Source organism: Macaca nemestrina, chromosome 17, assembly GCF_043159975.1.
Source record: "Macaca nemestrina isolate mMacNem1 chromosome 17, mMacNem.hap1, whole genome shotgun sequence".
Lineage (NCBI taxonomy): Eukaryota > Metazoa > Chordata > Mammalia > Primates > Cercopithecidae > Macaca > Macaca nemestrina.
The window spans coordinates 19,804,083-19,829,416 of NC_092141.1; the positions used below are offsets into that span (position 1 = coordinate 19,804,083).

At 54.6% G+C, this 25,334-nt stretch overlaps 1 protein-coding gene and 1 pseudogene across 1 annotated transcript; one reads left to right on the forward strand and one right to left on the reverse strand.

The window, feature by feature from the left end:
- Positions 1-5,669: 5,669 nt before the first annotated feature.
- Positions 5,670-16,312, reverse strand: LOC105493335 (aldehyde dehydrogenase 3 family member A1). The gene is made up of 11 exons (XM_011760902.3): positions 16,045-16,312; positions 12,656-12,822; positions 10,939-11,170; positions 10,254-10,339; positions 9,720-9,928; positions 8,812-8,929; positions 8,048-8,189; positions 7,219-7,385; positions 6,707-6,806; positions 6,014-6,144; positions 5,670-5,921 (listed from the first exon to the last, which is right to left on the reverse strand). The coding sequence occupies exons 2-11, from the start codon at positions 12,815-12,817 to the stop codon at positions 5,907-5,909; spliced, it is 1,362 nt and encodes a 453-aa protein (XP_011759204.1). The 5' UTR covers positions 12,818-12,822; positions 16,045-16,312; the 3' UTR covers positions 5,670-5,906.
- Positions 16,313-21,053: 4,741 nt separating this feature from the next.
- Positions 21,054-24,242, forward strand: LOC105493333 (TBC1 domain family member 25-like; annotated as a pseudogene).
- Positions 24,243-25,334: the final 1,092 nt, after the last annotated feature.

Below are 25,334 nucleotides of genomic sequence, written 5' to 3' on the forward strand. Positions count from 1 at the left end.
GATGCAAAGGTTTTGAGGAGCGTCTGTGATGTCAGAGAAGACCAGATGTCCCAGAGCTGTGGCACCTGTGGCTGGCACCGGAGACCTGGGCTAGTGACACTGCTTCCTGAACCTCTGGTTCCTAATCTATAAATGAGGTCAGTGTGATGGCTCACACCTGTAATCTCAGCACTTTGGGAGCCTTAGGCAGGTGGATCAATTGAGGCCAGGAGTTCGAGACCAGCCTGGGCAACATAGTGAAACTCTGTCTCTACAAAAATTTAAAAATTAGCTGGGAATGGTGGTGCACACCTGTAGTCCCAGCTACTGGGGAGGTTGAGGGGGGAGAATTGCTTAAGTCCAGGAGTTCCAGGCTACAGTGAGCCGTGTTTGCACCGCTGCACTCCAGCAACAGAAATCTGAAGGGGTGGCCAGCCCCTCCACAACTGTGGGCGTTTCTCCTCAGGTGGGACTGGAGACTGAGAAAAGAAAGAGACAGAGACAAAGTATAGAGAAAGAAAAGTGGGCCCAGGGAACTGGCGCTCAGGAGGACCCACACCCCCACTGGCACTGGTCTCTGGGTTCCTTCAGTATTTATTGATCATTATCTCTACCATCTTGGAGAGGGGGATGTGGCAGGACAATAGGGGAGAGGGTCAGCAGAAAAACATGTGAACAAAGACCTCTGTGTCATAAATAAGTTTAAAGAAAGGTGCTGTGCCTTGATGTGCGTGTACACAAACATCCCTGGCCTTAAAGAGCAGTATGGCCGCTAGCATGTCTCACCTCCCGCCCTAAGGTGATTTTCTCCTATCTCAGTAAATAGAACATACAATCGGGTTTCACACCAAGACATTCTATTCCCAGGGAGGAGCAGGAGACGGATGCCTTCCTCTTAGCTCAACTGCAAAGAGGCCTTCCTCTTCTACTTCCTCAGCACAGACTCTTTATGGGTGTTGGGCTGGGGGAAGGTCAGATCTCTCCCTTCCCCAGAGACCATATCTCAGGCTATCACTTGGGAAGAAACCCTGGACAATACCTGGCTTTCCTAGGCAGAGGTCCCTGCGGCCTTCCGCAGTGTATCGTGTCCCTGGGTACTTGAGATTAGAGAATGGTGATGACTTTCCCCACAAGATCCTGTCTGTAAAATAAAAAATAAAAATAAATAAATTTTAACAAACGGGCTCACATCCTCACTGCACAGGGCCATTGTGGGGTGAAGGTGAAGGTCAGAAGGCAGCGTGTGCCAGCCAAGCCTTCCTCTTCCTCCCACCTTCAGCTGGGGGCAACTGTCATTTATCAGAGCATTGCCTGTGGGGCCCTTACCTGGGATGCGTGAGGACAACAGGACACACTGTCTTTGATTAGGATGTTGTCTTTGTGGTTAATATGGTTTAAAACCTCTGGGCTGTTTTATCCCACAGTGGGATCCTATGAAGTTTGTTGTCATCTAAAATCAGGTAATTTCAGGCTGGGCACAGTGGCTCATGCCTATAATCCCAGGATTTTAGGAGGCCGAGGTGAGTGGATCATTTGAGGTCAGGAGTTCGAGACCAGCCTGGCCAACATGGTGAAACCCCGCCTCTACTAAAACTACAAAAATTAGCCTGATGCGGTGGTGGGCACTTGTAGTCCCAGCTACTCAGGAGGCTGAGGCAGGAGAATTGCTTGAACTCGGGGAGGTAGAGGTTGCAGTGAGCCAAGATCGCACCACTGCACTCCAGCCTGGGTGACAGAGCAAGCGAGACTCTGTCTCAAAATAAATAAATAAATAATAAAATCAGGTAATATCAGATGAGATGATGGTGCGGCGTGGGGGGGTATTTAGAGCAACAAAACACCAATGACGTCTTTGAAACTCACTCATTTTTTCATTTATTCAACAAATATTTACATAGCCCCATCTATGTATAGGCCACTGCTCTAGCCTCTAGAGATCTAGAGTGAATACAATGGACAAAGGTCAGCACTTGCCTTGAGTGGGGAAAGACAGGCAATAAACAGATGCACAGACAAGACAAAGACTAAGGCAGGTGAGTGAGAGTGAATAGGGAAAGGAGATGAGGTTTGAGCTGGCAGAGGCTGATGAGAAGGATCCAGGAGAACAAGGAACAGTCCTGAGGAAGGGAAAGGCTTGTAGGAGGCCGTGGGTGTTGAACCAGGAAGTTCGTGGCAGAGGTCAGAGAGTAAGACAGGGCCCAGAGCGCATGGCGCTTTGCAAGGCAATTTACGGATCCTCAAGTGCAATGGGGAGCCATCATAACATTTTATGTATTTGTTTATTTATTTGTTTTGAGAGCTGGAGTCTCCCTCTGTCGCCTGTGCTGCAGTGCAGTGGCATGATCATAACTCGCTGCAGCCTTGACCTCCTGGGCTCAAGTGATCCCCTTGCCTCAGCCTCCTAAGTTGGGACTACAGGTGTGCACCATCACGCCTGGCTAATTTTCTCATATTTTGTAGAGATGGGGTTTCACCATGTTGCCCGGGCCGATCTTGAACTCCTGGCTTCAAATGATGCTACCACCTTGGCTTCCTAAGGTACTAGGATTGCAGGTGTAAGCCACTGTGCCTGACCTGCTAATTGGCTCTATCCAGAAAAAAAGACCTCTCATATCTTTATGACAGGAGGTAATTTTGCAACTTGGACAGACATGCCCACTGGAAGTTAGGCTTCTTCCCTCTCACAGGAATTAGAATTTGGGGGTGCATTTCAAAGAGATGACACCCCAGCCCTTGAGAAAGATGTCTGGCTCGTAAAGCTGACAAGAGTCTTATTTATTATAGCTCCTGAAAAGACTTACACACATTTCGAAAAGACAGAACTTATAATGACATGTTTTGCAAAGTAGGTGCTCTAAAACAAAGGAGGGGAGAGAAATCTTTTATTTTCAACAGAGAGAATTAAGGCTCTTTTTTCTATTTTTTGAGACAGAGTCTTGTTCTGTTGCCCAGGCTGGAGTGCAGTCGTATCAACACAGCTCACTGCAGCCTCAAACTCCCGGGCTTAAGCGATCCTCCCACCTCAGCCTCCGAAGTAGCTGGGACCACAGGCATGTACCACCATGACCAGCTAATTTTCTTATATTTATAAAATATAAGATGGCATCTCTCTCTGTTGCCCAGGCTGGCCTTGAACTCCTGGATTCAAGTGATCCTCCTGCCTTGGCCCCCCAAAGCACTGGGATTAGAGGCATGCGCCACTGTGCCTGGCATGCCTCTTATTTTTGCATTTTTAACTTTGCCCTAACGGAGATTTTTGTATTGGGAATATCATCTGGGTGCACAGTGAAGAATGAAGCACAGGGAAGCGAGAGTGGAGGAAAGAAGGCCACTTAGGAGGCATTTGCTGGTGCTCAGGCCAGGGGGGTGCGGGTGAAAATGCAGAGTTGGACACGTTTTTGTGATAGTTGAAGGTGTTCCCCTGGGGGCTTGTGGAAGTCTTGGACATGAAGGAAAGCTGGGGAGTAAAGGCTGACTCCTAGGTTTTGGCCTCAGCCACTCTGCAGGGTGACACGCATTGGGACAGAATGGCTTAGGCCGGGCATGGCGGATCACGCCTGTAATCCCAACACTTTGAGAGGCCGAGGCGGGCGGATCACGAGGTCAGGAGTTTGAGACCAGCCTGGTCAATATGGTGAAACCCCGTCTCTACTAAAAATATAAAAATTAGTTGGGCGTGCTGGCACGCTCCTGTAGTCCCAGCTACTCGGGAGGCTGAGGCAGAAGAATCGCTTGAAACTGGGAGGCAGAGGTTGCGGTGAGCCGAGATCGCACCACTGCACTCCAGCCTGGGCGACAGAGAAAGACTCTGCCTCAGAAAAAAAAAAAAAAAAAAAGTGGCTTAGAGGGGAAAATCAAGAGTTCTCTTTTGGGCATGGAAGTGTTAATTTCCTATTGAGACTCCAAGTTCACAGGTCAAGTTGGTTGTCGGTTGTCGGATATATGAGTCAGGAGCTCAAGGTCAGGAGGGATGGAGACTAACTTGGGAACATAAGCTGGTGAGGAAGGAGAACTGCAGCATGTGGGGTCCAGGAACCCGGAGAACAGAGTGCTCGAGGGAGGGTGGGGTCGGATGGAAGGAGGCGGCAGGGCAGTGGAGACATCCAAAGTGGCTGCGAGACCCTGGGGATCTGCCCACACGAGACTGCGCCTGCCTGGTCAAGAGCCAGGGGTTCCCCATAGGACAGAGGTGAGGGAGGGTCACCTGGGCAAGCGGAAGTGAGTGGGGGCAGGAAGCGCTGTTTGAGAACACCCATTCAAATGAGTCTTGCTGGGAAGGAGCGTAGAGGGATGAGGCAGTCGCCGCAGGGGGAGCCAGTTAGGAGAAAATATTATTTTGTTCTGTTCTTGGCTTTGGGTTTTAAAATTTTTTTAGAAACAGAGTCTCACTCTGGCACCCAGGCTGGAGTACAGTGGCACCTCATAGCTCACTACAGCCTCGAACTCCTGGGCTCAAGTGATCCTCCTGCCTCAGCCTCTCTAGCAGCTGAGACTACAGGCACACACCATCGCACCCAGCTAATTTTTTATTTTTAGTAGAGACAGGGTCTCTATTGCCTAGGCTGGTATTGAACTCCCAGACTGAAGGGATCCTCCCACTTTGACCTCCCAAAGTACTGGGATTATAGGCATGAGCCACCACTCCCAGCCAAGATTTAGTTCAGCTCAATTCTCTGGGTATACTATAAGTCACAGGTCCACGCGGGAAACATCCAAACAAAACAAAACAAAAGTTTCCTCTCTGCCCCTGCTCCCACCCCTTCGCTGGAGGGAAGGAAGCACAGGTAACAGTTAATGACTTTTCTCGTTGCATTTGGGGTCTGGGGGACTTAGAATAAGGCGCAAGACACTAGAGAATAGGAATGGTCCAGGACAGAAGGGAAGACTGAAGACGCAGGGGAGAGAGGAAGGTCAGGAGTGGGAAGGGGGTGGTGGTGGCAGGGCACGGACCACGTGGAGGGTAGGCTTTTATTGGGAGCAGCCAAGTGGCCGGCGGCAGGCGAGGGTCCCAGGCGGGGCCGGGCACACCTGGTGGTGACAGCACAAAACTCTGTTTTCACAAGGAAATCTCAGCAAAAGCTGGGAGGGTTTTGCTGCATGATACCAGGAGAGTCTGTGTAGAGGACCCAGAGGGACCGGCCCAGCCTCAGCAGGTCTCCCCCAGCAGCCTCCCCTTACCTGCCAGGCCCAGGCTGGGAAGCTTCCTGGCTCTGGGTCTCACCAGCCCCCAGAACACCCAGCTCAGACTCGCCTTGCCGGACCCTGTCCTGGCCGTGGGTGCTGGTGCTGCCTGGCCTCGGGTCCTTTGCCCCCATGAGCAGCACTATGCCATAACCAAGGCGTTTTGTGTTGACTACTGCATCATCTCACAAAGTGACCCCTGCCCGAGATAGTGAAGCTAGTCTGGGAAGAGCGAGCATCAGCTCTCCGTATCTGAACCACTGTGCCGACAAGGCTCAGCCTCCTCAGGCTCTCCTTGGCTGAACACACCAGAGATGGAGCTGACCTCCCCAAGGCTAAAAGGAAGATGAGTGTCACCCTGACACTGTACATGGCCTCCTGGCACAAGGCCCCACCAGCTGATGAGAGGCCTTTGCTGGCACGTCAGTGACCACGCTTCGTGGGGCAGTGGGATCAGGCAGGACAGGTCGGTGGGTTCAGTGCTGCATAAGAAGCGCCATATGCCTGCATTTGCTGAGTTAGAAAATTGTATTCATCTCTTTATTGGTCTAGAATGGGGTGGGGACTTGGAGTGGTGAGGCCCGGGCCCATGTGGGAGTGGGGTGTGCACAGGACAGCAGGTCAGCAGAGGAGCGGGGCTGGGCTGGGGCTGCAGGAGTGACTCTCCCAGGGCCAGGAGAGCCAGTGAGGGTGGTCCGCACTCTGATGGGACACAGTGTGGCCAGGCCAGGCGGAGCAGCCCCTCCTCAGTGCCAGGTCATCTGTGAAAGGGACACGGAGCAGGCAGTGATCCCCAGGCCCTGGTCCCACGCAGCCTGGTCTCCCCCCACCCACAGCCCCTTCCCCCTCTCACCTTGGCCGGGCTCGGGGGGTATCTGACTTTCAGTGCTTCATCATTCATCAGAGACCTCACCAGGCAAGAGCGGCGGTGAGAGAAGGTCTCAAAGCTCTTCTTGCCGTGGTAGGACCCCATGCCGCTGTTCCCTGCAGAGGAGAAGTTGGTTCAGGGCTCAGCATCCTGCCCCCAGGATGCCCCAGGCTTCCCTCTCCACCTTGTTGGGTGTATCCCAGAACCACAAGGACAGACAGGCAGAGCCCCAGCCATCATCACCCATCCTTCCCTCAAATCCTGGGGCCCTCAGCACCCAGCCCCAGGTTGTGGCCCTTTTCTGGGCCTCCTGAGGGTGGCCAATGTCCAGGGTGTCCCCAGGGCATCCACGCTGGGGACAACAGTGGGAGTGCCCAGCAAGGGTCTAATCCCAGGTCTGCCACTAAATGGCTGTGTGACCTTTGGCCTGGGTCACCTTTCTCAGGCCTCCATGAAACAGGCTGGTGCACCAGGTGACCTCTAGGACCCTCTAGACTCCCAGGTTAAGTGTGTCTGATGGATGGCAGGCAGAGGCCAAGGCCCAAATGGAAGAGGTTAGCAGGAAGCTGCGGCCTGGGCCACAGGAGGCGGCCCCTCCTGAATTTGCTGGGTGACGGTGCCCAACCCTGGGGGCCCCCGAGGGAGGCAGGGAGGCAGCAAGCTCAGCCCCAGACTCACCCACTCCCCCAAAGGGCAGAGAGTGCAAGGTGATGTGGACGATGACATCGTTGGCCGTCACCCCACCGCTGGATGTCTCTGCAATCATCTTCTTAATCACCTGCACCAGGACCCAGCCACTGACCTCAGTCTCCTGTCCACAGGATGCCACAGCCCCCCACCCCACCCTGCCTGGGTACAGCCTGGAGCCACAGGGACAGGAGCAGGTGGAGGCAGAGCCCTAGCCGCCGTCTCCCGCTCTTCCCGCAGACCGCGTGGCCCTCAGCACCACACGAGCAAAGAGCGACAGCAGCCGCGCCCACGCCTGTGTGCAGGGCCCTGGGCAAGGATCGCTCATTCAATGCCCTCAGGTGACGCTGCTGTCCTGATCTTAGAGATGAGGTGAAAGGAGCTCAGAAAGATCCATTGACTTGCCCAAGGTCACACAGCCAGAGAACAGTGAAGCTGCAGTTTGAACCCAGGTCTGTGGGCCCCAGGACCCTGGAGGAGGGCACCCCAGGCCCACTGCCCACCTTGTCGTTGCTGGAGAACACGTAGAGGGCCAGGGGCTTCTCGCGCTGGTTGATGAACTGGATGGCCTCCTCCAGGCTGCGCACGCACACGATGGGCAGCACAGGCCCGAAGATCTCCTCCTGCATCACCGGGGACTGGGGGTCCACGTCCGTGAGGATGGTGGGGGCTGAGGCAGGAAACGAGCCAGAGTTGGATGGCACAGAGACCCCCACGCGGTTGGAAAGTGCAAGCACCTAGACCCAACCTATTCCAGGTGAAGCTGCCCAGGCTTGGAAAAGGGCAGGGACGAGGCCCCAGAGAGGTGCCGCAGGCACCTGTGTCCCGGGTGCCATCTGGGCAGACCACTGGGGACAACTACAGGTTAACCTGTATGGAAGGACCCGAGATCTGTCTCCAGGAGCAGGCACTGCAGGCACTGCACCCGCCGGCCACCCGATGCCCTGCCAGAATTCTCTTGTCTCCTTGACAAACTCGGGGCCAAGTGGGCCCCATGTGGTGACCCACAGCCTGGGCACTGGGGGCCCCTCACGGCTTGGCACACCTGGGGCTCCTATGGCCTCTGCTGTCCCTGCTCCTGCTGCTACAGAGGGGCGGGGAGATGAGGCCCCTCTTTCTGGGCCTTTGTTGGGAGAGGGGATTCTGAGGCTGGAGCAGGGGCTGTCCTCAGCCCCTGCCTGCTAGAGTCTACCCCAGGCTCCCTGGTGAAAGCAGTTTATACCCAACCCGAGGTCATGTCTGCTTATCAAGTATCTGTGCCCACTTGCTGTGAACTTGCTGGGGACCCCTGTGGCCTGGGCAGGTGGGCTATGCCCTTCAGGGGTCACGCACCTATGTAGCGAGTGGCCGCATCCCCGGTGCCCCCATAAGCCACCTTCTGGCCCTCAATCAGGCCCATCACCCTCTGGAAGTGCCGCGCACTAATGATTCTTCCATAGTCCCGGGACTTCTTGGCATCTTCCCCATAGAACTCCTGTGGAGAAGAGGTGGGGGCTTCGGGTAAGGACGCAGACCCTCGTCGTGGCCAAAAGCTGCTCAGACACAGGCCAGCAGTGGCTGTCTTTGGCTGATGGGATTCTGGGTGGAGATTTTTCTTCTTCTTTATGCTTTTTAATCTTTTCCAAATTATCTATAGTGAGTGTGCATTACCTTTTTTTTTTTTTTTTTTTTCTTAGAGACAGGGTCTTGCTCTGTTGCCCAGGCTGGAATGCAGTGGTACAATCATAGCTCACTGCCGCCTCGAACTCCTGGACCCAACCAATCCTCCAGCCTCACCGCAGCCTTCCAAGTAGCTGAGACAACAGGCATGCACCACCCATCCACCATGGTTGGCTAATTTAAAAACATTTTTTGCAAAGACGGGATCTTGCTGTTACCCAGACTGGTCTCAAACTTCTGGCCTCAAGTGATCCTCCAGCCTCCACCTCCCAAAGTGCAGGATTATGGGTGTGAGCCACCATGCCTAGCTTGCATTATATTTATATTAGAAGAAAATAAATCCACTGTTTCCAAATCCCTAGAAGTTAGTTAAAGGGCCAGGCCCACCTTGTGATGGGAGGCTTCCCATCCCACCCCGCCAAGGGTCCCATACTCACTTTCAGTGACTTCTTGAGTTTCTCCACAATTTGGTTCTGGATTGAGGGGTCACAGAGGATGTAGTCGGGGGCCACGCAGGTCTGGCCACTGTTCATGAATTTCCCCCAGGCGATGCGTCTGTGAAAGTCCCAGACTGGACTAAATCCAAAAGGTTCCCCAAGAGCTGCACCTCGTTTTGCAGACCCTTGAGCTCTCTGGTCAGCAGAAGCCATCGGCTGTGACCTTGCCACCAGTGAGTCCTCCCAAGCGGTCTGCTTACTTCTAGACACTGGACCAGGAAGACCCAATGCCCCGATTGTGTTCACCGGGGACTGGTAGGGAATTTCTAGAGGACGTCTGTTGGGGGCAGCCTCCGTGCTCCCTGATCACGCCCTTGCCCTGCACAGCCAGATGTCACTGCTACTCAGGCTCCCCTACATCTCTGGGGGCCACAGATGTGGGATAGGGAGGTGGCCAGAGCCCTGGCTAGGGTCGGGAGGTGCAGATACGGGATCTTCCCCAGACCCCGAGTGGCGGTGGCTCTTCTCCCTCTGGGCCTGCTCTCCAGAACTCAGATTGCCCTGCCCCAGCAGAGGGCTGGACCCAGTACAGTTCCTTGTGTCCTGAACATCCCACAGTTGCTTTTTCTGCAGCCTCTGCTTGGAGTACCACTTCCCCAGTGATGCCCACTCAGCGAACAGAGCTCAGCCTGGACCTCTCCCCCTCCAGGAAGCCTTCTGGGACTCCCCACGCGTCTTCTGTGCACCTGGTCCCCCCCGCATCCCCATGTGAGTTTCTGCCAGGACCACTGCTCCGTGAGGCAGGGAGTGTCTGTGCTACTCAGAGTGGACCCACAATGTGAGGTGCAGTCATGTGTGCTGGAAGGCAGAGTAAGGGCCGCTGCAGCCAGCAGGCCGGAGCCTCTCACCGGCAGGCCACGTCCAGGCCACAGTTCTTGTCCACGTAGCAGGGGCTCTTCCCTCCCAGCTCCAGCGTGACAGGGGTCAGGTGCTGGGCAGCAGCCGTCATGACGATCTTCCCTACGCCCGTGCTGCCCGTGTACAGGATGTGGTCGAACCTCTCCTTGAGCAGCTCCGTGGTCTCAGGGACACCCCCATTGATGACTGGGTACAGATCCTTCCAAGCAAGGAGAGAGGGGGGGCTCAGCGAACACCAAGCCCTTCCTCGCTCTCACAAGTGTAGATGGGCAGTGGCCGAGACCAGCAGCCCCGAAGCCCAGCACCTCACCTTGGGGGCAGGGGGTGGTAACTGGCAGTAGACCCCCTTTCCTGGCCCAGGGGCTCTGTTCACCCCAATGAGAGAAGGCAGCTGCTAAGGACCATCCTCAGCGCCACCAGCTTGGTCCCTTGCTGCAAGAATTCACTATTTCTCATCCCCCAAATACCTGGCCCCAGCTCAGTTATGAGGCCATGGAGTTATGAGGCCCTGGAGGGCACCTCACCTTGTCCAGGTACTGGGGGATGATGGTAGCCAGCAGGCTCGCCATGTTCTCACTCAGCTCCGAGGGCTTGAGGACCACCGCGTTCCCTGCAGAGCACACAGAGCCAGGCCTATGCCCAGGGTACCTCACCCAGAGGCTCTGCCCTCCCAAGGACCACACCTGAAGCCTCCCCTCCATCGTGTGTCCTCGGAAGAGTGGATGGGAGAGTTATTGGCACACAAGCACATGCCACGGGGCACACCCAGGAGCACACACGGGCACATGACAGAGGGACACGCACAGGCACACGCTGGCCACAGTTGCACCACCTGGCCCTCTGAGTTGCTGAGATGTTGGAGGAAAAGCAGAAAGGGGAGAGAGGCTCTGGGGGCCTGGATGGTAGAACAGCGCTGGCCCCTTCTAGGAAGGAAGCCCTGGTGCATATTAGGTAACAGAAGCTCCAGCCCCCCAAGGGTGGGGGAAGGCAGGCCCTCTCTCCATCATCAGGTGCGGACACCTGAGCCTGACTGGACCTCAGGCACCAAGAGGCCTGGCTAAATAGCGTGGTCCCCACAGCCTCCTGTGACAGACCCAGCAAACCCTTATCTGACCCCAGGACTCTTCACACGGGCCTGAGCCCGTCCTGGCTTGGCTCCGTGGTGGTAGACGGTGCTCCCCCAGCTTCCCTTCCCACAGGGCCATGCACCTGCAGCGATGGCGCCCACCATGGGCTGGATGGTGAGGTTGAAGGGGTAGTTCCAGGTGCCGATGACAAGGACCACGCCCAGAGGCTCCGAGTGGATGTAGAGCTCATCCTGCTGAGTCTGGGGCGTCTTCTCCACGGGCTCATCCGCAGCCCACTCGGGGAGCTTCTGGATCATGTACTCTATCTCCTCCAGGACGTACACCACCTCCTCGTAGTAGGCATTCCATTCGTTCTGCAGGGATAGAGCCCCTGTGAGCTTCCACGGCCAGGGCCCGGCTGCAGCTGGGGCAAGTGAGGAGCCCCACTGCTCAGCTGCCAGGGTGATGGGGGCCGCTCACTCAGCCCAGGGTGGGGGCAGCCGCAGAAGGCCCCCAGGGGAAGCAGAGCCAGGATTATCCACTTGGACCTGTGGGTCTGAGAAGGCCCCTTTGTGCCAGAGGAGGGCCCAGGTAGGTTTGGATGTGTGGGGCCCCAGGGGAGAGAGCGTGAAGGGGCCAGGCATGGGCAAGGGGGATGGATCCAGGTAGGGGGAATAGAGCTGGGCAGGGGAGAGTAGATCCAGGCAGTGGGGATGGATCCGTGGAGGCGGGGATGGATCTGGGGACGGGGGATAGATCCGGGCACTGGGAGATGGATCCGGGCAGGGTGGACGGAGCCAGGCCCTTCAGATGTCTGGAGGGGGATGCAGGACCAAGGGCTGCTGGGCGCTCAGGGCCTCCTTCGGGAAGCAGGGGTGAGAAGAGGGGATGCAGACGGCGGAAAACGCCTCTCTTTTATAAACTTGGGCTGTGAAGAGCAACACAGAAGCTGTAAAGTCAACGGAGTGGGTTTCCTTATTGTTTCTGGTTTAAGATGAGAAGTCCTGGGCGATTTCTTTAGAAGTAGAGGAGCAGGCCTGGCGCTATGGCTCACGCCTGTAATCCCAGCACTTGGAGAGGCCGAGAACTCCTCCTGAGGAACTCCTGAGGTCAGGAGTTCAAGAACAGCCTGTCCAACATGGCGAAACCTCGTCTCTACTAAAAACACAAAATTAGCCGGGCATGGTGGTGCACGCCTGTAGTCCCAGCCACTCGGGAAGCTGAGGCAGGAGAATTGCCTGAACCCGGGAGGCGGAGATTGCAGTGAGCCGAGATCGCGCCATTACACACTCCAGCCTGGGTGACAGAGTAAGACTCCATCTCAAATAAATAAATGAAATAAAATAAAAATAAAAGTGCAGGAGCAAAGAGGGTAGTCGGTGGGAGGATGGACTCCGGAGCGCCGGACCCCAGGCAGGATGTGGGGACAGCAGGGGTCTGCAGACGCGGAGGCGTCTGATCTTGCTCAGGGCGAGGGACGGAACAGCCCCTGTGAGGACTGGGAGGGAGGGAAGAGCCTCCCATGCCCTCCGGGGTGCCAAGCTGCTCTGGTTCCTGGTGTGGAGAACCAGGTGGTCCTGCGTGGGGCTGAGGAATGGGGGGGACCAAAAGTTCGGGGTGTCGGGGCAGCAGGAGAGTTGAAATGGGGGACGCTGCGGGCGGGACGCGGAGGCCAGGCCAGGAGGAAAAGGCCAGAGGGCGAAAGAGGCGGCAGGGAGGCGGGGTGGGGGGGGCGCGGGGCCCGGCGGCCCAGGTGGCCCCAAGTTCTTCCTGCCCCTCTCCGGGCCGCACTGCCCCCAGCCCCCCGCCCCGCCGCGAGGCCCCGACACTGGCAGACGGCGGCCGCCCAGCCCGAGCACCTTGTGCAGGTCTGCGGCCAGCGCGCCCACCAGCTCCTGCTCGCGCTCCTGGATCAGGCGCCGCAGCGCCTCCAGCTGCTGGATCCGGAACTGCAGCGGGCGGGTCCTCCCCGAGCTGAAGGCGGCGCGGGCGCGCTTCACGGCCTCGCTGATCTTGCTCATGGTGCCTGGGGACACAAAGCACCTGCAGCTGGCGGAGGGGCACGAGCGCACCCCGCCTCCCACCCCGCCTGAATGCTATAGGAAGGGACTTCCCTGGGCCCGGGCTCGGCCTTGCGGAAAACGGCCTTCCCGCTGGAAGGTCCGCTTTCTGCCTGGCCTCCTCTCCCGCCCCTCACTCAGACGCCGGGGCCCCTGGCTGCCTTGCTAGCCCCTGAGAAGGTGACACCCGCAGCAACACACGCCCTAAACAGAACTGCTGCTGGGGGCTCTTGGCAGCGTGCTGGGGCAGGGCCTTTCCTGGCCTCTCCCGCTCCGATACTTGCTTGCAAAGCTGGTGGCACAGTCCCAGATCAACACCCCTAGAGCTCTGCACACACAGTCAGCCACTCTCCAGATCAGATTGGAGGGGCACACCCAAGCCGATAAAGCAAAACCCAGCACCACCCTCCTGGCTAAGCCATTGTTCTAAAAAGCGCTGGTTTCTTGGCAGAGCTGAACCAGGCTTGGTGTGTAAACCCATGCGTGCCACACCTGGGAGACGCACGCCCATGACCACCAAGGATTCACAGAGCTGCAGATTTCCACAAAGAGGTGTGAAGGTGATTCCTGCTACCAATACACGAAACCATAGCGGCCAATTGGGATGGCCCTTCTGGGGGCAATTTGGCGATATGTGGCAAAAGTTTTTCAAACGTATTTCTCTGTGACAAAGAAGTCCTACAGCCTTTCCTAAACATTCACGAATAAGAAAGTCATCACTGTTTTCTATAGCAGGGAAATATTGGAAACACCCCAAAGGTCCGAAAGAGGAGACGGTTTAAATGACTCCTGTCACACCCACGTGAGGGATTACTGTGCAGTGTTTAGGGATTAGGTGGAGCAGGCTATTCAGAGCATGTTTGTAGGGGCTCTCTCTACACCAGGGGTGTCCCAGGCACTGAGGATAAGAAAGAAAACAGGTTCCAGGCTGGGCGCGGTGGCTCACGCCTATAATCCTAGCAAACACTTTGGGAGGCTGAGGTGGGTGGGTCATCTGAGGTCAGAAGTTCAAAACCAGCCTGGCCAACATGGTGAAACTCCGTCTCTGCTAAAACTACAAAAATTAGCCAGGAGTGGTGGCAGGCGCCTATAGTCCCAGCTACTTGGGAGGCTGAGGCAGGAGAAGTGCTTGAACCAAGCCGGGAGGAGGAGGTTGCAGTGGGCTGAGATTGCGCCATTGTACTCCAGCATTTTGACCAGGAGAATGGAGTCATAATCACAGAGGTCTCCTATTAGATTAGTGGTAGGAGGTAAGGCAAGGTTAGTGAGATTTGCTAGAAGTCAAGAGGCTATCAGTGGAAGCGGTATTTGAATGCTTCGGGTAAGTAATATAATTACTTTTAGCGAGACTTCATCGAGAAAGAAAAGAAAAGAAAAAAGAAAAGAAAAGAAAAGAGGTTATGGAACAACTCCATCAAGAAAGAAGGGAAGGGAAGGGGAGGGGAAGGGAGGGGAGGGGAGGGGAGGGGAGAGCAGGGGAGGGGAGAGCAGGGGAGGGGAGGGGAGGGGAGGGGAGGGAAGGGAAGGGAAGGGAAGGGAAGGGAAGGGAAGGGAAGGGAAGGGAAGGGAAGGGAAGGGAAGGGAAGGGAAGGGAGTTATGGAATAACAGACGTACCAGGCGTGTGTGTGTGCGCGCGCGTGTGTGTGTGTTCTAACATGCAAGAAAGGACTAGAACGGTAGCCCCCAACGTGATGGGACAATTGATGGGGGTGAAATTATTGATGATCTGTTTTCCTCTTATGCAATGTTTGACTTTTTGCAATGAGCTTGTATTTTTTAAATGTTGGTGCATTTTAAGATAGGCAATACATGCTCATGAAACAAAATGTAAAATATAGCAAACGGACACAGAAAAAGGTCCACCGCCCTCGTCCCTGCTCCATCAGCTGTCAGGTGCTGCCCCACAGAGGGGCCACTGTTATCAGTTCCTGACTCCCCTTCCAGAGGTACTCAGCCCACTTGCAGACCCGGCATAACTTTTAACATCAGCAGAAATAGGGTATCTCCATTTTTTTAAAAAAAACCCTATATATCATAAGTAATATATAATTATATTGTATATAGATATATGGTCCTGCCTACCTTCCAGCGAGTGGCTTCTGATCCATTCTCTGCCTCCCCTCCCCATAGGCTGACCCCTAGCCCCAGGCTTTCTGCACAGGGAGCGGGGACCTGCTGGCTTCGAGGGTGCTCTAAGCCTGGCCCTTCCATGGCCCCTCCCTGTGATCTGATAGGAGGCTGGGGAAGCCCCCTCTCTGGGACCTTCTCAGTTCCATGGGCCAGGCCCCTCCTGCTGACCACAACCCCAGCCCTGCAGGAAGGTCCTGCTTCTCTCCCGAGCCTTGTACGGTCAAAGCAGGGCAGCAGCCTTAGGCACCAGCCACCGAGGCAGGCCGCCCAGGTGGGAAGAGCCTGGTGAGCGTGGGACGGGACTGGTCTTGCACCCCAGCATCGCCACTCGGAACTGTGGTCTCTGGGCAGGACGGCCTTCCCAGGCCTTCCCCGAGAGACAGGTTAACAAAGATGCCACTTCACAGAGATGAGTGGAGACCATCACGTTGCAGCTGCACCCAAATGGGAGCTGCTGCTGCATGCACTGGGGGCCTCCCCAGCACCCGTCGCCTCACACCCCACGTTCTTGCACCCCGCTCCTCTCACCTGTGCCGGTGTTGACTTTGCCCCCCAGTGGCACCCCCTCCCTTCCTCACTGCCTTCTGTGCTCACAAAAGCTCTAGAGTGGCGCCTATGAAGAAGGAACAATGATGAGTGCGTTTGACAGATGAGGAAAGGGAGACTGAGAAACGCTCAGTGCTCTGTCTGGTCTCACAGGTAGCAAATGGCACGTCGGGGCTTGAACCCACATCCATCTCTGTTGGCACCTCATGCCTTTACCACTTGGCTCTGCTACCTTCCCTCCAGTGATGGAGTCTGACGGCCCATCAAGGCCTCTCACCCCACAGCCACCTTGGTGCCTCTGCTCCATGGATTCCTGGGACCTCCGCCTCCCGGTTTGGGGGATGGCAAAGCTGCCAGAGGTCCAGGAGGATGCTCCAGAGATGATGGTCCCGGAGGCAGGGACCAGCCCCCTGGGAGATGATGTAGGACTCTTAACACTTAGGGCCCCCGCTCCGAGGGCAGGCGCCACCTAGACAAGAGAAAAAATAAGGTAAGCAGGGAAGAGGATTACCTTTGACACAGCCTCTCCTGGTAACTGGGGCTCCTGGAACAGCAACAGCCAAGAGGGGACGTATTTAAGGACCCTCCTTCCTGCCCACTGAGCCCTTGGAGTTCCTGCCCAGGAAGTTTGCGTGACAAGAAAAAAAAATATTCAAATGTGGGGTGTGGCGTCCTCTGGACTTCTGCTCCCTACAGCCCTGGTTTTGGGGATTAGGTCCCGGGCTGTCTGCTTTTGTTCGCTTCTGAAATGCCAGAATGTTTCTGAAGGCTTGGGCAGGGCACACATCTGATCTTCAAAACAGTCTGTGTTCGCCCTGGGCATGGGGGCTGCTGATTGATTCAGCCTGGCGTGGAGCTCTTCCAGCTTTCCAGACTTGCCACTGCCAGATGCGATTCTCCGAGTTCTCTGGTTACGTAAGATCGGCAGGGGTCAGCCACGAGCCACAGTGAGAGCATGGCCCCCTCCCAGCCAGCGCTGCCCCGGGCCCTTCACATCCCCCAGTGTGCACAGGGCCCCACTGAGGCAGAGACCCTAGCCCTGGGGAACCACAGGCTGGGGGCTTTTTTTTTTTTTTTGAGACGGAGTCTCGCTCTGTCACCCAAACTGGAGTGCAGTGGCCGGATCTCAGCTCACTGCAAGCTTCGCCTTTCGGGTTCACACCATTCTCCTGCCTCAGCCTCCCGAGTAGCTGGAACTATAGGCGCCTGCCACCTCGCCCAGCTAGTTTTTTTTTTTTTTTTTTTTTTTTTTTTTGTACTTTTTAGTAGAGACGGGGTTTCACCGGGTTAGCCAGGATGGTCTCGATCTCCTGACCTTGTGATCCACCCATCTCGGCCTCCCAAAGTGCTGGGATTACAGGCTTGAGCCACCGCACCCGGCTGGCTGGGAGCTTTTGGTGGGCGTCTCCAATCTGTAAATCTGCCCTCTCGTTGAATAGCTGAGAAGAGGGCCAAGGAGGGTGAGAACTCTGTGTGGTCACCGAAAACCAGAGACGCTTGGGAAGGAAGGAGTCTGGAAAAGCCTTTCCCACGCCCTCTGATCAATGTTCGCTGGGTTCCTGCTCTGCACCACGCTGTGGGGAGGAGGCAGGTGTGGAACAGACTCTTGGCCCCTCTCACCAGGCACTTCCCGCCACCCTCACTTGCCTGCAGGCTGCTTACCAGCATGGGGTCCCTGCTTCCCGTTTCATTCGAGGCAAACACAAGGTCCCCGTCATGGCCTCCGAGTCCTGAGGATGTGCTCTGGCCCTCCTGCTTACCTCCACCTGGAGCCCTTTTCCCCTCCATCCACCCACGCAGCTCTCCGCCAATGCGCTATGGAAAATAGCACAATGCTGTCCTCTTCCTCCATTATTTTTTCTCTGGAGCATTTATATCTTGTTTGCTACCTGTCCCTTAACTCCTGGCTGCTAGAATCTGGTTCATTCACTGCTGCGATCTCCATACAGCATCTATAGTAGATGCTCAATAAATCTTTATTGACTGACAGAATAAACAGGAAATTTCAAAATCATGTGAACACTGTAAGGACCAGGTAGTCAGAGGATGCTAGAGGGGCTGGGGTGAGAGTCCGTGGGAGGGGTCATCGTCTGAGCTGAGTGAGAAGCATTTGGGCAAGGAACAGCAAGGGGGCTGGAAGAGCAGAAGAAAGGCACAGAGGCAGGGAACACTATGTCACGAGAAGGTGCGATGTGTCCACTGTTGCCAGCAGGAGGTGTGGAGGTGAATGACACTCCTGGGGTGGAGGCTTACAGAGGCCTGTAGTCCAGGCCGGCTGTGGGGGTGCGGGGCACTGAGGAGCTTATCAGACAGACAAATGTCGGTTATTTTTTGGTTTAGAGAACCCCCTGGACAGGGCACAGTGTCAGACAGGTCCAGCCCAAAAGCCGCAGCTTCCAACAATGCAGGCAAGAAATGACGAGACCCCCAAATAAGAATGGGAAACATTCCAGAAAAAGCAGAAGGAAGCATCTGCAGGACCTCACACCTGGTGGGGGGGCCTGGACTGGGTGGTAGGTGCAAAGTGGGGTGCCTCCTGAGAGGGGGAAGAACAGGCAGGGCCCAGGCCGGTGCCAGCCTCTCCCCTTTTCTGGTGGCAGCAGCTGATTATCTTTGAAGGCAACCCCTTCCTCCTTGGTGAGATGGCCAGCCAGGTGCCTGCTCCAGGCCAGCCATGGGTTGGGGTGGGCTCCCCATGAGGCCTCCCCAACTCCCCTGGGAATTTGGATCCTGAGTAGAAGGCAGAATGCAAGGCCGAAGGCCATTCGGAGCTGGCTCATCATGGCAGCGGCCCTCCCCTGGGAGAACCATGGAATCAACTAGCAAAAGCCAGCAACGCAGCAGTGAGTACACCAGGTGACCAGAACAGTGCCTGGCGGGCCGAGGGCATCTTGGAAAGTTTAGGTGGCGTGGGTGTCGTCGAAAGTGGCAGCAGTAGCGGTGGGAGCGTCAGAGCAAGGAGCCTAGAAGCAGTTCAAATCTACAAAGAACAAAATCCTTGTTTGCGTGTTTGGGTTTTGGTTATAGTTTCAGTAGTGGCAAAAGTGTGGGTTGTGATAGAAACTTACAGATATTTGCTTTTCGGATTTTTTTTTTTTTTTTTTTTTTTTTTTTTTTTTTTTTTGAGACAGGGTGTTGCTCTGTTGCCCAGGCTGGAGTGCAGTGGTGCCATCATGGCTCACTGCGACTTTGAATTCCGGTGCTCAAGCGATCCTCCCACCTTGTGACTAGAGGAACGTGCCACCATGCCTGGCTAATTTTAAAATTTTTTGTAGAGATGGGTCTCATTATGTTGCCCAGGCTGGTCTCAAACTCCTGGGCTCAGTTGATCTTCCCGCCTCAGCCTCCCAAAGTGCTAGGATTGCAAGCATGATTTAATCTTTGCAAGTCCTAATAACTCCATCCCTGATGCCTCATCCTTGCCTGGGCTGTCACTCTCTCTCTCTCTCCCAGGCCACTGTTTTTGCCCTCTGCCTACTCTCCTTGAGTCCAGGCTCAGCTGCCTTCTCTCAAGTGGCTGCCAGAGAGACGTGCGGACGATGAGGACCTGAGCATGTCTTTCCCCTGATTCACATCCTTGGGTGGCGCCCCCTTGCTGTCGGGAAGCTTCCTCCCACTGCCTGTGAACCCCTGAGGGGCCTGGCTCCTGGTTGCCTCACCGGCCTCACTTCGCACCACTTCCCACCATTCTCACTGCACTGCAGTCCACTGGCATTCCTTGACTGACCCAGGCAATTTCCTACCACAGGGCCTTTGCACATGCTGTTCTTGCTCCTTTGGACACTTTATCTTCCACTCTGCACCAGACTCTTATCCATGTTCAGATCTCAGCTTCCCTGACCTCTCCCACCCCCCAAATAAAACCTTCGTTGCTTCCAGGAACCTGTCACAACCTGCAAGCATAGCTTTGCTTATGTGACTATGTGTTGATTATTTTTCTTCTCTCCTTGTCCCCCCCCCATGGACTGGAACGTCCACAAAGGCAGAGATCTCAACTTTTGTTCAGTACCATATCCTGGCGCAAGGGAGACCTCCTAAGATATGGAAGCAGTCCACTACGCCAAACCATCCCTCGGACAGAAAAGCAATCATTTAGCAAGACGATTTTCAGCAAATTCACCCAAAGCTAGCAAAAAAAAAGGGTTGAATGAATGAATGAATGAAAAGCGAGTTTGCTTAAATTTCAAGGAACGTTTAGATTAGAAATAGTTTTTGGGAGGGGAAACCGCTTCCTTTATGTGAGTAGAAGGAGCCTGGGCATCATAGAGAGACCCATCTCTACAAAAAATAATAAATTAGCCGGGCGGCTGGGCGCTGTGGTTCACGCCTGCAATCCCGGCACTTTGGGAGGCTAAGGTTGGTGGATCACTTGAGCTCAGGAGTTTGAGACCAGCCTGGACAACATGGCAAAACCCCATCTCTACTCAAATACAAAAATTAGCTGGTCATGGTGGCGCATGCCTGTAATCCCAGCTACTCAGGAGGCTGAGGCAGGAGAATCACTTGAACCTGGGAGGCGGAGGTTGCTGTGAGCCGAGATCCCGCCACTGCACTCCAACCTGGACGAGGGCAGAGCGAGACTCCATCTCAAAAAAAAAAAAAAATTAGCTGGGCATGGTGGCATGCACCCAGTTACTTGTGAGGCTGAGGTGGGAGGATTGCTTGAGCCTAGGAGGTCAAGGCTTCAGTGAGCTGTAATCGTGCCAGTGCACTCCAGCCTGGGGGACAGAGTGGTAGACCCTGTCTCAAAAAAAAAAAAAAAAAAAAAAAAAAAGAGTAGAAAGGAGAAAATTAGACAGCGGGTCTCAGGGATCTCCCCATCGGTTAAAAGCATTATGCCTCAGGAAGACAAATACCACGTGTTCTCCCTCACGTGTGTGAGCCAAACAAGTGAATCTCATGAAGATAGAGAATAAATTGGTAGTTATCAGGGCTGGGAAGGGTGGGGAGGTGGGGGAAGGAAGGGAGCTTGCGTAATGGGTACAAATATATACTTAGATAGAAGGAGTACGACTTAGTGTTCAGCCAGGCACGGTGGCTCACACCTGTAATCCCAGCACTTTGGGAGGACGAGGCGGGCAGATCACCTGAGGTCAGGAGTTCGAGCCCAGCCTGGAAGACCAAGCAAGACCCTATCTCTACAAAAAATGTGAAACTCCTCTGGGCATGGTGGCGCGCGCCTGTAGTCCCAGCTACTCGGGAAAGCTGAGGTGGGAGGATCTCTTGAGCCCAGGAGTTGAAGGCCACAGAGAGCTGTAATCCAGTCACCGTGCCCAGGCAAGGGCAGTCAGTCAACTACTGTTACAGAGCCCCTCTTTGGAGAGGCACGAAGTCAGCAGAACTGGCTGTGCCCGGGACACTTTCCCCCACTGTGTCCGCACCTCCTGGGGACTTGCAGGAAAGGATTTCTGGGGCTTCTGCATTTCTTTATCTGCCGCTAGTCATAGTGCCTTGGGTCAGAGAAGCTGCAGGTTTGCAGCCTCGGGAGGTGAGTGCGAGCAGGGGGGAGCCTCCCCTAAGATGCGGCAGAGGCCCCCAGTCCTCACCCCATCTCCCTTGGACTTTCCCGCTCCCAGGAAGCTGTGGCTCCCAGGCCCAGGCCCTGGCTCCCAGGAAGCCTCTGCCGAGGGCATCTTAGCGGGGCAGAAGGCATGCGTGCTGGCGGGAGGGGAAGTGGGTACTAGGACCATCCTGGCTAAGTCAGCCCGCCAGGCGAGATGGCAGCAAAGTGCAAGTCATGGTGAGTTAGGCACAGGCAGCCTCACAGCAGGAATGCCCGGCCCTCCCAGCCCAGGCGGAACCTGCCTGAGTCACCGCCTGGCTGCAGCCCCAGCTGCAGAGCCTCTGCAGACCAGCCCACGCCCCGGCCGTCCTGGAAGGGACCCAGCGGGCACGCCAGGAGAACATGCCAGGGCACGCTTGGGTTGGTACTGCCAGTCTCTTGGGGCCTGGGAAACCCCATCCTGGATCTTAACAGACATTGAATGCACCCGCATCACACAGGAAATATAATGTTTACTCGAAAAATGCAAACAAAAACTAAGTGTTATTTCTTCACAATAATCACACAAATGTAATTTTACAAACATAATACACATTGTTTAGCTCAGACATTTTCTTTTGTGTGTACTTGGTTTGCCCCTTTCTCAATATGAGTGTCTCATCAGTAAGCCACAATATTTTCCCTAAGTTTTCCTCAGTGCTTATTTAACACACACAAAAATGTACATGACACATTGGGAGCTGTCAGCATTTTAAAAGCAGAGCCTCATCATGCACCCTCTTCTGCATCTTCTGACCCCACTCCCTCCAGGGCAACCGGGAGCCGCAGTCCGTTCCTCCTGGTGGCCGTGGGAAAGCAGTGGCAAGCACGTTGAATGTGCAAGTAACCACAGTGTTGCCTGTGGATGGGAGACCACTTTGCCTTCCACTTTGGATCAATGCTGCATGGGCCACTTTGCATGTCCTGGCGTGTGTATTTCTGTGTGTTAGATCCCGGGGATGCTGGCTTTGTCAGTCTTCACAGGTGTTGCCAGTGACTGTCCACCAAGGTGGCCCTAAGGGGCTGCTGTAGTTCCAGCTGGCCTGGCGGTGTGCGGCACTCTGCCGTTTCCCTGCCGTCTGGTGGCATTCCTCACCATGCAATGGCCATTGGCATTTGCCCATTTCTTGGAAGGCGTTTGTGTTTTCCTTGTCAGTATCTAGGAGCTCTTTGCATATTACAGCCATCTGTATCACTAGTATTTTCCTGAATCTATCATTTGTCCACAGACTTTATTTATGGTATCTTTTGTTATATAAAAGTTTTTTATAAAGCTAAATGGAACTCTCTTGTTTAGTTTAGATTAGGAGGGCTTCCTTGCCCCAGGATTAATTCCTAATTTTCTGTTAAGATTTTTATTGTTTTATTATTTACTTTGAATCCATCAAGAGTTGATTTTACAAATGCAAGTGAAAATGCACATTGATTTTCTTTTTTCTTTATATATATTTTTTGAGAGGGAGTCTTGCTCTGCAACCTCTGCCTCCCAGGTTCAAGCAATTCTCTGCCTCAGCCTCCTGAGTATCTGGGATTACAGGCACCCAACACCATGCCCGGCCAATTTTTGTATTTTTAGTAGAGACGGGGTTTCACAATCTTGGCCAAGCTAGTCTTGAACTCCTGACCTCGTGATCTGCCCGCCTCCCAAAGTGCTGGGATTACAGGCGTGAGCCACCATACCCAGCCCGCACATTGTATTTTCTTGCAGATGCACAGCCTATGTGCCAACACCGTTTAGTAACAACTCCACCCCTTCCTGATCCTTTGCTGTGTGCCAGGTCTGAGCACTTACGAACCCTTTAGTTCTCACAAGTACCCAAGAGGCAGGAACTATCACTACTTCCATCTGATAGATGATGAACTGAAGCACACAGGGGTTAAGTGATTTGCATAAGGTCGCACAGCTAGTGAGTGATCGAGCCAGGTTTCACCCGAGAATCTGACCCAGCGTCCCCTTGAGGAGACTCATATCCTGGGGAGTCCGTCCCCCACGTTTGCAAACGTATTGCCAGAGTGTGGAATACAGTTTTCTCCAAATTCTGTTCTCATTTCTAGTCTTGAACGTGTCTGCTGCCCCCATCCCCCTGGAAACTGCAAGTCACGATGTGCTCAGGTCTGTTTCATCAGCGCTTGCAGAGACCTCGTTGCCGTCCAGCGCATTGCTCATGCGTAGATGCGTGGGGTCGCTCATCCATTCTAATAAAGTATGAATGGGATGCGTGTTGGTTTCCTAGCTCATTGATTTCTGTTTTAATCAATTCCTAGTTTCTTTTGGTGCTTAAACTATATAGGTCCTTTTATTTTTGTTTTCCTATTATAACACAGAAGGAACGAAAGTCTGCTTTTCCTCTGAATTTGTTGCTGGAGCTCAAGCGAGAGTTCGCCTTGGAAGATGCCTTCCGCATGCGTGAGGTCACCTGAAGTTCGCTGCCCCCTGATCCTCCTGAACATGAGGGAGAACAGGTTGGTCCCCCAGCCAAGTGGCAGACACTGGTTTTGGTGGCCACAGGGGGCGGCCCGTGCGACAGGCACATGCTGAGGCCTGCCAGTGGAGGAGGTAGTACCTTTGAAGATGCCATTGACCACCTGGCCACAGCCAGCCAGGGGCCTGGTAGCAGGGGGTGTCACCTGAGACAAGCCATCCTGGATGGCCTCATGGATAACATGGGCTTCAGGAGGGACCCTCTGGTCTAGCTGCCCCACCCAACCGCCCTTATTAGCTCCAAGTCCCTCTCCAAGCCTTTGCCAAACTTCCCACACCCACTGCTCTTCTCCTTTTCCCACCCTGATTCCCCATCTTCCTCATCTCCACCATCCAACCAGGAGGCGTCTGCCACTGGTAACATGGCTGTAGGCTCCCCCTTGATGCGAGAGGTAGGCTCCCAGAAAGATCCTGGAAAGTCCCTGCCACCCACACCACCAATGGGGCTGCCCCCACCCCAGGAGTCTGGCGGGGAACCCTTTTATGCTGTTCCTGTGCCTGGCCCTCCTGCTGGAGCGCTACATCATGTGCAGTGGGCTGGATGACAACGAGCTGGCCATGTGCTTTGACCGCCTTGGGCGACCTGGGGCGTGTCTTGTGCTGAGCCGGGGCTCTCTTTGCAGATGACCTGCAGTCAGAGGTGGGGGACTTGGAGGAGGGGACTGAGGCCACAGCTGCATCTTGATCAGGCTTTCTCCAGCCCACCATCAGCCCCACTAGATCTCCATTCTTTGCGATGAGGGCCAACACATGAGAACCCACCTCCCTGCCTGCCAACCCTAGAGCTGCTGGATCATAGAGCCCTTTCTCCCCAGGTCTAAGTATGCAGGGCCGTGCTCCGGCACTGCCCCCCGGGAGCCACAGCCTCTTTACTCTGTTTCTGTTGTTTTAACAACTATACTTTACACACATGGAAAAAAAAAAAATCTCCACCTATTAAATCAAATGTATTGGTTATTCTTTGATATCATTCCTTTGTGTTGATTGGCTTGAGAGCTGTGTATTGAAATCTCCCACTGTAACTGTATTTGGATCAAGCTCTCCTTTCAATTCTAGTAACTTTGGCTCTGTGTATTTAACCAACATTTTGCGTAGTCCATACGGGTCTGTGACTTTTTTCCTTTATAAGTTTTGCTTTTCATCATCACGTGTTCTAAGCTGAAGGTCCGCCTGTCTGCGGCTCACACTGCTGGCGCATCACATTTGTGTCTTGTCTGTCCACACACGGACCGTCCCCAGCCCTTCTCGACCTTACTGTTCCGCATGTATCCCGTCAATCCTGCATAGCTAGGGCTGGTTTTCAGACAATATCCCGACAGCCTCTCTTTGTGTAATGGCTGAAATACTTGGGGTTATCCCCTCCATTTCCCCCTGTGTGGAGCAGTTTACTTCCGCTGGTTATTTCCTCTCGCCTCCAGTCCTGTTCCTTCCACTGCCCCTGGCTCGTCTGCGAGTTCTTCCTACCTTCCCACTGTGCCGATGGGTCCTCCCGTCTCTGCTCCCGTCATCACACGCACATGTCTGTACCCAGTTTCCCACTCTGGGCTGCCCTCCTTTGCCAGGACACGAGCTTCAGACTCACCTCTGCTCCACTGCCACCCCAGGCCCTGGCTGTGGCATTTGGGATGGACACCTCTTCCCCTCCCCACCTCTGGGCCCCAAGGTTTTTGCCCCCCACTTAAAACTAAAAGTACAGAGCCCTCCTGTACTTTTAGTTTTACACTATTATTTGGCCCAAGTGTGAACACAAAATGACTTTTTTCCCAATTACTGCCTC